The following is a 14,921-nucleotide window of genomic DNA, read 5'->3' on the forward strand; positions in this document are numbered from 1 at the left end:
CACCACCACCACCACCACCACCACCACCACCACCACCACCACCACCAGCAGCACAGACTTGGCAGGGTTTCTTAAAGAAATTTGAAGCTCAGAGAAAAGTTAAATAAATTTTCCTTGAAAATTCCCCAAATGCTCAGGAGCCCCCTTCTGAGATAACTTTGTCTATTCAATTAATTGTGGTGCAGCAGCTTTCTAATAGCAAATTTACACCACGGATAGCTTAAATAGTCCAAGGATGCTCACAGGAGACTTCTCTATCATCAGCATCAGATACCTAGGATAGGGCCCTCCAGACAATCCTTAGACCAGTGAGAGATTCAGCCACGGACACAGGTCAAGACTCAGAGGTTCCTGGCTAGAGCTCCATGAGACTAGCTCCCAGGAGCACACAAACAGAGGTCTCCTGCCATGGCCTCTGAGCCAGGGAGTGAAAGTTATGAGGCCCTTGGGTAGATTGTAAGGTACAGTCAGGGTTGGACACTCAGCTGTGACTTGTAGACCAGAGAGCAGATAATGTGAGCACTTCCCCAAGTGCCTGATTTCATACTGGATCCCTGACAGCAAGCCCAAGAAACCAGAAGTGGAGCTCCACAAAGCCTGCCTTGCATGCCCACTCCTGCAGTCCAGCATCAATCACTGTGACCTTCTGGCCTCTAAGAGTAGCCCGTTGGTCTGTCAATACAGTGCCAGCTTCAGAAATTGGTCATCTCATAGTCATGTTCTTTACAGAAAGTGGCAGGACACAGGTGAGGCTAACCCTCACATAAAACTGATCCCATTAGGACTATCAGAAGACATCAAGTCTGGGAAAAACTATGCTTCATAGCACAGGCCACTAAAAAATGAAGATAAAATCCTCTACCTCAATGGACAGTAGTGGCCTAAGAGACTGAGTACTGTCTATATCTAGTTGTGGATCAATAAGGACGAGGCAAGCCAATGTCATGCAGGAGGCCATCTGTGTGGCACATTAAAACCAGAAAAGGAGTGCATGGTTGAGAACAGGAGATTATCATTTCTCTAGATTAAACATTGCACACTGTTTTAAGCTTATGAGGGTGAAACTGGGCTTCCACAGGTTGACGCTGCAAATGAAGAAAAGGCTAGATAATGCTCTGTACTGGCTAGTTTTTGTCAACTTGACACAAGCTGGAGTCACCTGGGAAGAGAGAGACTCAGCTGAGGAATTGTCTCCATCAGTCTGGCCGATGGGCAAGTCTTGGGAGGCATTTTCTTTTTTTAAATTTTTTTATTTATTTTATTTTATTTTATTTATTTATTTTTTATTAGATATTTTCTTTATTTACATGTAAATTTCTCCTTTCCCAGGTTCCCCTCCAAAAAACAAAGAAACAAACAAAACCAACAAAAACAAACCCCTGTTGCCTTCCTCCTCCCCATGCCTGCCACCCCACCATTTCCTACTTATTGGCCCTGGCATTCCCCTACACTGGGGCACAGAACCTTCACAGGGCTGAGGTCCTCTCCTCCTATTGATGATCGAATTTGCAATTCTCTACTATACACATGCTGCCAGAACAATCAGACCCCTTTTGGAGGCATTTTCTTAACTGATAATTGACGTGGAAGGGTCCCGCCCACAATGGACGGCACCACCATCCCTGGACACGTGGTCCTGGGGTCTATAAGAAAACAAGCTGAGCAAAGCAGAAGGAAGGAGCAATCATTATTCCCCATGTCCTGGGCTTCACTTATGGCCTCTAGGTTCCTCTGCCCTGACTTCCCTCTTGGATGGACTATAAGCAGTCAGCTGAAATAAACCCTTTCCCTCCCAAGTTGCTTTCTTGCCATGGCATTTTATCACATCAATAGAAAGCAATCTAAGACAGGCACTGGCAGCTGGGCCTAAAGAGTGTGATCAGCTACAATAAGCTACACAAGTTCTATACAGGCCTTAGGGGTTCAGGTGTGCTTGTTCCCTCTGGAAGCTGTGCCTAGTCCCCTCTGCCTGATCACAGCACGCACATCAGCAAATGCAGGCGTCATACCTTCACCCACTCATCAACCCTCATCTTGTGTGACAGACACAGATACCCCGTCCTGCTCCAGAAAGCCCTCCACTGTGTCACTGTGTCCTCACACACTGAGGCCTTGGCCCCTCTCTCATGCAGTGAGCAGTGACAGACAGGCAAGAGACTACAACCTGAAGAGGCCTCAGCAGCACACCAACCAACCTTACAGGCAATGGCAAAGACACACCACAGCTCGAAATACTGTCCCCGGGGCAGCTGAGATAGAGTCCCAGACTAGAAGGGACACCATGACCACTCGTACTGAGTCCCTCGACCCTGGGTCTGTTTAGCTTCTCTGTGTTCTGCTCCCAGAAGAGGCACAAGCCTGCCTCTTCTGATCTGCCCACAGTGGCTCATGCTGCTCTTCAAACCTACTGTGCTCAACCCAACAGAGTCCCGGAACATGGCCTTTGCTCGCTCATGGTAGTCCCAGTAGGGAAGCTTTTACCTTATACTCAACTGCTCTTCCATAGACACCAACCTTCCAGACCATGCCACATGACTCCACCTGTCCTAGATCTTCATCACAGCTCCTGAGGTATCCACTGTCCTTTGTGTGACCTCAAGTGCTGGCTGTGTTCATTTGTGAATGTGTCTAAAGAAGAAGCAACCATGACTCCCAAGGGCTCTGCTTAGCAAGGGCTTACTCAATATCTTCTACGTGGTAGGACCAGCCTTGGTTTTCCAGGCCTTTTGAGGGACATGGTTCTTGAAAGGTGTTCTCTGCCTTTGCTATCAACTCTTCCAGAATGGAAACAAACCAGAAGCATTGTAGTCAAATGCACCATTAGATTTCAATTCCTACCCTTACCCAAGGCCCAACCGCTCCCAGGATGACTAAGAGCATATCTGTGGGGAAAGTGTATGGTTAGAGAGACTCTGTGATCGGCACAAGCAATTAATTCCAGTGGTTGACTGATTATTGGGCCTTGCCTCCTGCAGAAAGCACTTAAGGGTGCCTGATGTCACAGTGTGGAGCCCAGGCAGGTGGGCTGCAAAGCAGCAAGCACTGACTCACTGCCAGGCCTCTTAACAACCACCTACCACAATCAGCTGCTTCGTCCCAGCCTGATGGCCTCAGCACTTGGCTTAGTGTGGAGAACACTGGAAGGGGCCACTCCGCATAGCACAGAGGTGGAAGAGACCCTGCTCCTTAAATCCTTGTGCGGGTGAACTACTACTCACAGAGGGGAGGGAGACCACATGCCGGCCACATAGCGCTCAGTTGAGGTGTATCTTCTTCTACCCTCGGCCCACAGAGAAATGGGCTTACTGAGTTCCCAAGGTCCACAATGCAAATGATGGCCCTCCTCAATTAAAAAGCCATCTCACATATGACCCTAAACCCCATGCCTCAGGTCGAGACCCAGAGTGTGCACAGATGCACTATTCTCTCTGTGACATGAACAGGCAGGCAGGAGGGAGAAACTGGGAAGGTGTATTTTACTCACAGCCCAGGGGTAGAGGCCCAGGGCATTGGGGCACACCGCAGCACCTCAATCACACAGCAGGTCTGTCTGCTCAAGAGAAGGAAGGGCAGCACCTACTGTTTCGTTTGCCTTCCTCGCCGCCCTCCTCTTCATTCTCAGGGTCTATGTCTTCTGCCTGGGTGATCCAGTCCAAATAGCCCTTGAGATCCTCTTCTAGCTGCTGCTTCTCCCGAAGCTTCTGGAAATCTCCACGTGCTTTAGCCTTCTCTCTTTCCTTTGAGAATTCTCTGAGAGAGGCAAAGAGAACAAAGGACCTGTTAGGATATCCGTGAGGTCCTGTGCCCTGCTGTGCAGTGGTCTTACAGTAGGACGCACAGTTTTGAGTACAATGACAGGAGCACAGCTGCGGAGCCACACACGTGCACAGAACAGAAGACAGTATCCCCCCCTAAAGCAGCAGTGTGGGCATCGGAGTTGCAGAGACCACACTGACATACATGCATGATTTATTAGAAAGTATACTCCCCTCAGTACTCATATAGAGAAGCCCAGACCTAAAGCATCCTGGGCTGTCATGGTGGGCTTTTTGTTTCCAACTCTGTCCACTCACTTTGATACCTGGCCACCCACTTCACAAGGAAGGGTACCAAGTGATACAAGCTAAGGTCAGAGAGAACACCCAGAGCTGTGGGCAGGGATCCAATGAACCTATCTTATAGCCAGGGTCTCCCTTCTGAGGCAGGACCTCCAGTACTGGGAAAATACCCCTGTTTGTCTTAATCTTTGCCTCTGGCCACAATCTCTCCCAGCCTGCCCCGCCCACAGAGGTAGAGAGGCAGAGCATCCCTCTGCCCGTTTATAGGAACACCTGCCCTGGGAAGGTTTTGGCAGATACACAAGTATCCCCAACTGTTTGCTGTCTTCTCTGCCTCCCTTGACTGCAACCCCATAACCCTGTATCTATACACATACACAAAACCCCACACCTGCTCAAGCAAGTCTGAGAGTCAGGTGCCCGACTGTCCAGTTTTTACATACAAGGACCATCTGCATGTCCAACTGTTAACTGTTAACAGGAGCCAAGCTATGTGAATTATGGGTCTGGGGCACACAATGAAAGCTGCTATGAGGCAGATGCAGTTACAGGCAAAGAGGGTTCTGTACACAGACCCCAGCACTCCAACACAGCTACTGCAGTGCTGCGGTCACAGTCAGAGAGGGTTTTGTACACTGACCCCAACACTCTGACATAGCTACTTCAGTTTCCCACCCACCTGCTAGCCAATTCAAAGCTAGTACCGCCCCCTTTCGTGACCTCACTAACTCTGGCAAAGGGAGACGAGCTGCTTTCATCAAGACAACTCCATACTCTCTTTCCTCATGCCCCTCCCTCAACTCCAGGCCTTTGGCTGAATGGGCACCTAAGCATCCAGCAAACCTGCAATCTTTGCCCAGGTGTTTCTCTCTGCTCTCAAGAAAGGCTCCCACTCACTGCCCCCAATTCTCTTCACCATTCAGACCCTAGGACTATCCTTGGCTATGGTAGGGCCATAATATCTCCATTTTGCCCTCTGAAGAGGACTGAGAGGCAAATTTGTGAGAGGTTCCAGGCATAGCATACAAGATGGAGTGGGATAGGGTCATAGGGTTAACAGGACATATCCTCTTGACCTCTGGCCCAAAGCACTCTTAGAGATAATGCAAGAGAGACTTGGAGAGCTACACCCTGCTACTAACACAACCAGATGCAGAGGACAGATGAGGTTTCTAGACCAGCAGAGCTTCCAAAAGAGTAAGCAATGCACAGCTCAGTCTAGGACATTCTCAAAGTCTGCCGCAACTCCAAGAGTTAAACTCAATCCAGAGCCATATCCTTAAGCAAAACCCAGAAGACTTGCATGAAAAATACCCATGGGAAGCTGCATGAGACAATGTTTTCTTAAACATAAAGATCAAATAGGCCTTCAATTCCATTATTTACCAAAAAGGACCCTGGGACAGACCTTTGTCATGTCTTGTTTCTGGTCTTACCACACTAAATGTAGATTGTTACCTACTAACAATGTTCTTCTGGATTCATATGTGATCCAAGTTCTTTAAAAAATAATGACAGGAGTTAGCTAAATGTTCCCTGTGCAGCTAGGAATGTCAGAAAGTAAAATTTTACTTTACCATCATATTTACTGGTTTACACTAGAACTATAGACCTGCCTCTTGGACTTCTTGCCCATTGTGGTGGAGTACAGTTAAGCAGGCATGTATAAAACCCTTCTGTGATGACAACTTCTCAGAATAATTCTGCTAATACCTGTACCATTCTCTATTCATAAGAAAGCAAGGTTTCCCACCACCAACACCTCCTGTCTCTGGTCTCACTTCCAGTCTACTGCATCTGGGGTCCTCAGGGGATGACAAAAAGGGTTACTCCATTTTAAATAGAATTCCATCATCTTCTAAGGTGTTCATTATCAAGAAGCTAAATGATAGTCTCTATTGCAAATGTTTATTTGAATAAAGTTACTGGTAGAAATGATAAGATCTTTGGTAGTTACTGGAAAGTCTGAAAACAGTTACATTCCAGGAGCCCACTAGTCTGGTTCCAGAATTTTGTGGTGTGTGAACAAGAGAAAATATAACAGCGTTTGTACAAAAAAAAAAAAAATGTGCATGTAATACATTGTTGCCCTTTGCCCATGAAGGAGGAGGAGACATAGGGAAACAGACATGCTTCTATCTGATGCATCTGAAAGAGCAGAGCACAAGGTTGGAAGTCTGAGGACAGAGGTTGGTGGGTCAAGTGCTTGAATGAGGTCCCAAGTGTGGATGGCAAGCATTCGAGGAGGAAAGCCAGGCATGTGTGGTTATAAGCCTATAATCACAGTGCTGGGGTAGCGGAGACGAATGGATTCTAGAGACTTACTAACTAGCCAAAATGGCAAGCTCCAGGTCCAACAAGAGACCTTGGCTGAAAAAAAAAAAGATGGAGATTGGAGATTTTTAGAGAGGTAATGGCATTGTCTGTTCATGTACACACATTACCTGCGTATGCACAGAGGCATACAACCATCTTTCCTGCCTTCTCTTCACATGCACTTAAAAACAGAAGAAAACAATGGACAGGAATGAGGGGGAAGAAGTAATAAAGGATGGAGTGTTTTTCCCAAGTGAATCACTATGTACAGTTTTGACTTTTGGAATGAGATGTTCTTTACATTACAGATTTTTAAAAACAAATCAACTATAGAGTGGAACAAAACTGCTCGCACATTGGAAGTTGATCAAAACAAGTTCATCTGCTTGTGCTGCTGATAAACATCAGAACCATCCTGAAGGAGGAGGGTCGAGGTGAATGCAAACAGCTCACGGACACGCAACTGTCAGTCCTGGCAGGACTGGGGCAAAGAAATACAGAAATGCCTTTGATTATATAGGATTGTTTGCTGGATTTGGGTGGGTGTGCATCCACGAGCGCTCGTGTGTGTGTGTGTGTGTGTGTGTGTGTGTGTGTGTGTGTGTGTGTGTGTGTTGGGTGGGATTTGGCAATGTTGAAGCCGGAGCTCTCACAGTGGAAAACAGCAAAGGTGGGGCTGGAGAGGACTAGGAGGAATCTTCTGAGGAACCAGACTTTTCTGATCCGTGGAATTTGCAGAAGCTCAGTGGGCTGAGGGGTTGAGACAAGTGATCTTGTGAGTGTGAGATTACAGTGTACCCTGTAATTGGAACTGGTATAGCTGTGAACTCAGGATGTCTAAATAGTTTGCTCTAAAGGCCTATGTCTAGTTATTTAAAAGATGCTGATGTCTAAGTACATGCTTCTGTGTGTGTGTGTGTGCGTGTTTGTGTGTATGTGTATGTATACAAATGTATATGTTTCCAACCCAGCCACAAAACCTTCACCTTACAATTTGTCCCTCCAGAATGATATTCTGGGGTAAAGGTGGCACAGAAATTGTGGAAGTGGCCAATCAAAGACTGGTCTAGCTTGAGACACATGCCTATGCCCGACACATAGCCCAGAGATTCACAAAAGAACAAAACATGACTGGAAAAAAAAAAAGTCAATGAACTGCCACCTAATGATACTCTAACCCAACTGACATCACCCAGCAACTGAGAAACAGATACAGAGACCCACAGCCAAACATTCAGCATTGGGAATCCTTGGGGAAGAAGGATTGTAGGAGTCAGAGGGGTCAAGGACACCACATGAATATGGTCCATAGAATCAACTAACCTAGTCTCATAGGGCACATAGAGACTGAAATGACCATTAGGGAGTCTAACCTAGGCCCTCTGCATATGTGTTATAGTTGTGTAGCTGAGTGTTTTTGTGGGACTCCTAAAAGGGAGGGGACTGTTTCTGATGCTTTTGCCTGCTTTGGGGATCATTGTCCTCCTACTGGGTTCAGCCTTAATATGAGGGGGAGGAGTCTAATCTTACTGCAACTTAATATGCCATGTTTGGTTGGTATCCCTGAGAGGCCTGTTCTTTTCTGAAGGAAAGTGGAAGAGGAGTGGATGGGGAGGGAGGAGGTGGGGGGAATGAAGGAAGTGTGGAAACTGTGGTCAGGATTTAATGTATGCAGCAAGTTAATACAAATAGTATGTGTCCTAGTTCCATCTGTTGCAAGGGCCTAAGGGCAGTCTCCCTAGTTAGTATAAGCACACTGGGTGCCCACATCTCCAGCTCTCAGAATATTCCTCACTCAAGGGCATAAAAAGGCCAAATGTCATCCCATCCCTTGGATAAGGAAGCACTGAGATGGGACTGCTCATGTGCAAAGCCAATCTGGAGTACATAGTGAGCTCCAGGCCAGCCTGGGCTATACTACGAGACCCTGATCAGGAAAAAAAAAAAAAAAAACCACCAAACCATCAAAGACCCTGTAATTGTTCTAATCAACTGCAAATGTATGCTGCTGCCAGCCCAGTCCAGTCCACTAGTTTGAATGGTATATGCCTAATGATAATTGATTGACTGTTGTCCATTTTCTTTGGGTATTTCTAGTCTTTTTCTCCTAGAATGTCCACTTCAAACAGGAATGAAAGAAAGCTAAGTATAAACACATGCACCAAAATACATCTCTACAGGAAAGAAAGCCTTAGACTACTGGGATCATGTGTCCAAGCCCAGACGTGCCATCTGGAGCAGCCTCCACCGGCAGCCTGCCATTCCCTGTGTGAACACCACAGGCCTCATGCGGTGGATTTTTCATGGCTGGGTGGTTAGAAAGCCATCCATTTTGTTTCCTCTTTAAGAAGCTATCACTCAACAAGAAATCCCCTCACGGCCCAATAGAACTACTGTGAGCCTTAGATTGCCCAGTCTGTGTACATCTCATCTGCCATGGCAGATGCTATATTTGTGGTGAGCAATCCCTAGTTCCCACTTCTAACAGGGTCTGTAAGTCTTGGAGTCATGGAGGCACTTTGTTGTTGAGAACTAAGACCCAGGTATGTTCCTGTCTCCCCCTCTCCCCCACTCCCTTAGAGAGATTCCTTCAACAGGCTTTGGCATCCTCACTGATGCATGCTTACTGTGAGGGAGGGATGGCTGTACCCTTTGTATGGGTACTGAGGCTCTGTGAGGCCAGGCACACAAGCCCATCTAGCTGCTGAATGCCACTCCTCAGTAGTTCACCATGGACACATAGGGGAACAAAGGCAGGGAGAAGGTACTTGGAGGGACGAGAATCAAAATAGGTCAGAAGGGCAGACATATAGGTGACCACCTATATAGTCAATGGTAGGCCACCTGCCTAGGATACCCAGGTCCTAGGTGTAAACCCCAGCATAAAGGGAAAGAGTTTGAGGCAGTCTGGAAAGACCACCAAATTCTAAACGAAGAGATGTAAATCACTTCCTTTTTGTAGGGCAGAACATTAATACAGAGTTTTGCTATGAAGCTCAGACTGGCCTTTAACTTAGGCATGCTGGGTTTACAGAAGCGCAACCTAGCCCTGGCTCTGCATGGTATCCTCATAGGCAATAGGAACTACAGAAATAGGAAAGTCACTACTAACTTGGCTTTTTGTATGTCATGTGCGAAGCATTGAACAAAGCAGGGAGAAAAAGATGGTGGAGAGGCCAGGGCATTCTGTAAACACAGATGATGGGCTAGCTTTAGCACTGATAGGAATGTGGTAAAAATACCAGTTTCTAAGGCCTCCATTTTCTTACACTATAATTTGAAGAAGGGCCCAAGGGACTTATCATTGCTGACACAAACACCCTCACCCTGAGGTCACTGTCACCTCTGCCTTGTTTATGCTTATCCATTAGGTTGGACACACCATTATGATCATTCACCCACTATAGACCTTTCCTCCTAGGGCCAGGGGATGCTCCACCTGCCACCTGCCACTCAAATATTCCTTGCCTTTAGGAAGGAGTGACAGGGTGGGTGGATGGGAAGAGCTGGTGCTCATTCTCTTGAAAGGCCACCATGGGAAAGGAGGGATGGAAGGAGAGGGTAAGTTAAGGCATTCAAAGAATATTCTTGCACCTGCAACTAACATTTTGGAGAGCATAAAGGTTCAGGCTTTGTTCAAGAAAACACTTGTGTAAAGAGTTAGCAGGGATATGTGATGTTCCACAGAAGGCAAAGGAATCTTATCAATCATACTCGCTCTGGTCAAAGTTCATCAGAAGAATTGTGCTTACTCCATGAGCTCCTTCACCTTGAGAAGCCAGTCACCACGAGAATCCTATAACCTTCAACACCACCATCTCTCTGCATCTGGTGAATAGATCAGGACAGGGCAGGGGGCTCAGGACCCCTCCCTCTTCCAGGGGAACTGCTCCTGTGTAGATGGCATCAGTGGAGGGGCCTAAAGCTTACTGTAACAGGGCACTTCGCTGGCCACTATGAGGCACGGAATGTCAACAAGTGGGTAGGGAATTCTGCCCTGCCAAAAGAACCAGTGAAAACAGAGGGCCAGGTATACAGAGTACCTATGTGGAGGAGGGGGCTAACAAGAAAGCATAGCTGACCTTTGAGGAATCCTGACTGAATTAAACCATGATGAATAGAGGGCTTTGGTGCTTCATGGCACCATGTTTTCTAGGGTTTTCCTGTGGTGTGTGGTGTGAGCTTATCTCGAAATGACCTCTCCTCTTCAAGTCTTTCACGCTTTCACTGACATAACAGTCTGTGAAGATGTTTTAAATGGGAAACCGTTTCCGTCTTCGGGGAGGACAAACCATTTTGGAAGCAGGCGCCTACTGCTCTTGGTGACTAGGTTACATTAACTGCTGTACAGAAAACCCTGGAGTCAGCATAAGTGTAACTGGAAGAGCTCAGGGACTTCCCATGACTGCCCTAGTCAGTGCACTGGGTTAAAACAGTGTGTGTGCTAATGTCCTAGCTGTCCTGCCTCATTTCTAACCCTTGCTTCCTTGAAATGATCTCCAGTCATCCTAAAATCACTCACTTCCCTCACACCTCAGTGTTCCATAGTGGCAGGTCTCACAGGAATGTTTTTGAGATCATGTCCTGGGCTAGAGAAGATGTGGGGCCATTTCTCTGACATCCTGTGAATCCCCTGGGTTAGAATCCTGAATTTGTAGAACTCATTTCACAGTGATGAAGTTGGTTATTTAACACTTTTTCACACACACACCAGCCTGTAAACTCTATAAAGGAGGGGCTGGATCTTATCACAAGACTTGGCCAGTCAATAAGAATCAGATCAATAAGTAGGTGTTTCTGTAAGTAAAGATATTAATTTGATGACATTGATATCAGAGATGTGGATGCTGGGACTCTGTGTTGGATGATCTGGATACAAGTGCCCACATAACTTTCCATCATCTGAAGCTATACCCCACAACATCATTAAAAATGTGAAGTAAGAATCCTAGTTAAGTTTAAAATACATAGACAAGGCAGCAAAGTATCTCAGACATCTTAGAGAAAAACATGAACTGCATTTACTACATTTTCTTTTTTAAAGATGTAAGAACTCTCTCTCCAAAGCGTTAGTCTCCATAGCTACCAAAGACATCCAAATGCTGGGAAAATTTTTTCTAGAGAGCTGATGAGAATCTCTGTAGGATTCATGCTAAAAGTTAAGGACTTTTAATGGCAAGTTTTAAGAGGTGTTTTTAAACACCCTTCAACAACACAAGCTCCCTGTTAGACATGGCTTTCTCTGAATGAAAGCCATCACGGGACCAGATGAGTCAAACTAGTATCAGCATGTATTTTGTGAATCCTTTAAATATTTCTACTTAAGAAATATAACGCCGGGTGGTGGTGGCACACGCCTTTAATCCCAGCACTTGGGAGGCAGAGGCAGGCGGATTTCTGAGTTCGAGGCCAGCCTGGTTTACAGAGTGAGTTCCAGGACAGCCAGGGCTATACAGAGAAATCCTGTCTCGAAAAACCAAAAAAAGAAAAAAAAGAAAAAAAGAAATATAACCCAAACCCAGAAGGACACACATGGTATGTGCTCACTTATAAGTGCATATTAGCCATAATGTACAGGATAACCATGCTATAATCTACAGACCCTAAAGAAACTAAGTAATGAGGAGGACCCAAAGGAGGATGCATGAATCTCACTCAGAAGGGGAAACAAAATAGTAATCGGAAGTGGCTGGAGAGAGGGAACTGGGTGAGAGACGATTGGGAGTGAGACCAGCAATTTATGGGGGCATCTCTGGGAGAAGCTGAAGACCTGGGATGGGGGAGGTTCTGGGGAGTCTATGGGGATGACTGTAGCTGAGATCTTATCAGCGGGGATATGGAGACTAAAGTGGCCACCTCCTATAGACAGGTGGGACTCCCAATGGAGGGAGGGAGACATCAACTCACCCACAAAACCTTTAACCCAAAATTTGTCCTGCCTACAAGATGCACAGGGATAAAGATGGAGCAGAGATTGAGGGAAAGGCCAACCAATGACTTGTCCAACCTGAGCCCCACCCCATGTAAGAAAGCCAATCCCTAACACTATTAACCATACTCTGCTTGGCTTGCACACAAGACATGACTGTCTCCTGAGAGGCTTCGTCCAGCAGTGAATGGAAACAGATGCAGAGATCCACAGCCAAACATCAAGCGGTGCTTGAAAAGTCTTGTGGAAGGGGTGGGAGATAGACTTGAGAAAGCCAGAGAGACTACCTACAGAGTCAACTAACCTTTGGCCATGGGGGTCTTAAGAGACTGAACCACCAACCAAAGAGCATGCGTGGGCTGGACCTAGGACCCCTACACATTTGTAGCCTATGTGCAGCTTGGTCTTCATGTCGGTGCCCTCACATGAAATGTGTGTGTGGGGTGTGTCTCTGACTTTGTTACCTATGGATCCCCTTCTCCTAACTAGACTGCCTGGTTGGGCCTCAATGGGAGAGGATGTGCTTAGTCCTGCTGCAAGTGATGTCCCAGGGTGGGGTGGTACCCAAGGTGTGCTTCCCCTTCTGTGAGAAGGAAGGGAGTAGGGAGAAAAACCTATGAGAGTGGGACTGTGAGGATGGGGGAATGCGATCAGGATGTAAAGTGAATAAATAAATAAATTTATTTATTTAAAAAATATATACCTCAATAGACTTGTCAGATAGTTTTTGTTTCTTGTTGTTTTAATGAAAAAACATGCTAAGTGTGTACCTGAAGAGTGACATGGGAGGGTGGCAGTTCTGTAACATATAAACACATTTAAAGGGACTTGTCTCAGGACATACTTTTTTTTATGAACCAAAACAGGATATTGCATGAACGGCCCAGTTGCACAGCTTGCCACAGACTAATAGCCAAATAAGCAACACGGGTAGTGGTGCGGGGGCAGAGGGGAGAAGGCATCCAATTATAGATGAACAACAAAGACCAAGAGGGGGTTAATGCTGGGCTAACCCATCCACATGTTCCCAAGGAAATATCTAGGAACTCCAACTCAAATCCTACCATGTTTGTGTAAATGGCAAACCATCTGGTGAGCTACATCGAAAGTACCAGGCAGGTACCCCTCTTAGGAGGAGTCCCCCAACGAAACGCATAATGGTAAAAAAAAAAAAATACAGGCAAGAGTATTATATTGCAGAGGAGAGGGACCAGAGATGTGCTCCCCAGTCAGCAGTCCTTGAAAGACTAAGAGCCACAGGGACTTGTTCACAATAGACTTACGAGGCACATGGTGGCGGGGAAACCCAAGTTCTTAGAAGACAATCTGCTATTCACTCTGCTTTGGGTAATTAGGCTTGGGAAGAGGCTCAGTCTGACAGAGCATGAAGAATCAAGCCTCTTAGGAGATACTGGCTAAGCCACAGGAATACCACTTATCCAGGCACAGAGAGAGCGCCTGGCCAATGAGAGAGCAGCTTGAGCTCTGGAGAGTCACAGGTTTCTATTTAATTATGAGCCTCGCTCTTCAAGCTGTGTCACTTTAGGGAAACTGAGGGACCTCTCTGAGTCTTGATTTATCTATATGAATCTTCTGAGCCTTATTCAACTCTAAAGCAGAGGCAAAGACCTCTTACTGTACCAAAGGAGCACAGAGGGTCAAATGGAACAAACGGAATGAAGCATACGGCCTGGTGGCTGGATCTAATCCTGGCTGCCATACTAACAAGGGTATGAGTAACCGTTCTATGCCTGGCCTCACATAGCTCCACCCCAGCTTGAGGGCTGAACCCCCACGGATCTCATTTCTTATCAGAGAGGCACTGGTCACAGGATGTTCCAAGTCTGTACCTTCATCTCTATACCCCACTCCTAATACCATGCCATGCTCCAGGGTTCTCCTCACCCTATTTCAGTTTTATAGTTCAGATGGGGTTCAGAACCATTCAATACTTGCACAGTATCCACAGCTCAGAGGAGAGATTGTGCTTCTTCAGCAGGGGCCCCCACGGCACATCCACTCTTCTGTGCCGTTGCTGTGCAGCAAGCGTGGAGCTCCAGAAAGCCTCATCCTTACACACACTAGCTCTCTGACAGGCCTGAGGCACCAACTCTTGCTTGCCACTTGTGAGGTACTAGAAAACACTTTCCTTTCTTTACCATCCTTATGAACTCTGTCCATATATCAACATTCAGTTAGAGTCCAGCTTCCCATTACCCTCTTAGGTACAAATCTGATGCTGAATCATTGCCAATAAGTGATAAGGTCCAGCAGTAATTCCCTGGCATGTCTGCTAGTCTATTCATAAGTACCAGTTAGAAATTCTTGACAGGAGCCTCTCTGGGAAGAAGGTGACAGGTGGGGTTTGCCTCCCACTACATTAGAATCCTTTAGATGATGCAAAAGTCCCCAAGCTCAAGGGCTGGAAAGCCCCAAATGCTTGCAGACTCTAAAGATGCCAGTAGACAACTTAAACCAGGATTTATTTTAAAGCAGAACTTTAAAGGTGTTGAGGTTTGGTTTTTGCTGTGTATTGTAATGCTAAGTGCAAGTCCCCAAGACCTGGTTGCCCCAGAGATGAGGCACATAGACCCAAGAGACTTTGCCCCCAAGGTATT

General features: G+C 46.4%; 1 protein-coding gene across 13 annotated transcripts in view; it reads right to left on the minus strand.

Moving 5' to 3' along the window:
* Cacna1d (calcium voltage-gated channel subunit alpha1 D) overlaps nt 1–14,921 on the minus strand; it is a 445,956-nt gene that overhangs the window by 102,659 nt on the left and 328,376 nt on the right. For 12 of the 13 annotated variants that reach the window (XR_004116080.1, XM_031361254.1, XM_031361255.1 and 9 more), the window contains one exon: nt 3,581–3,750. Coding sequence is in view for 11 of the 13 variants with exons in the window: in XM_031361254.1 (XP_031217114.1) it covers nt 3,581–3,750 (170 nt within the window). In the remaining 2 variants the exon portion in view is untranslated. Of the gene's footprint in view, nt 1–3,580; nt 3,751–14,921 lie in introns of those variants that run through there. The other variant, XM_031361258.1, reaches the window with a different exon arrangement.

Source organism: Mastomys coucha, unplaced genomic scaffold (assembly GCF_008632895.1).
Source record: "Mastomys coucha isolate ucsf_1 unplaced genomic scaffold, UCSF_Mcou_1 pScaffold9, whole genome shotgun sequence".
In the NCBI taxonomy this organism is placed as follows: domain Eukaryota; kingdom Metazoa; phylum Chordata; class Mammalia; order Rodentia; family Muridae; genus Mastomys; species Mastomys coucha.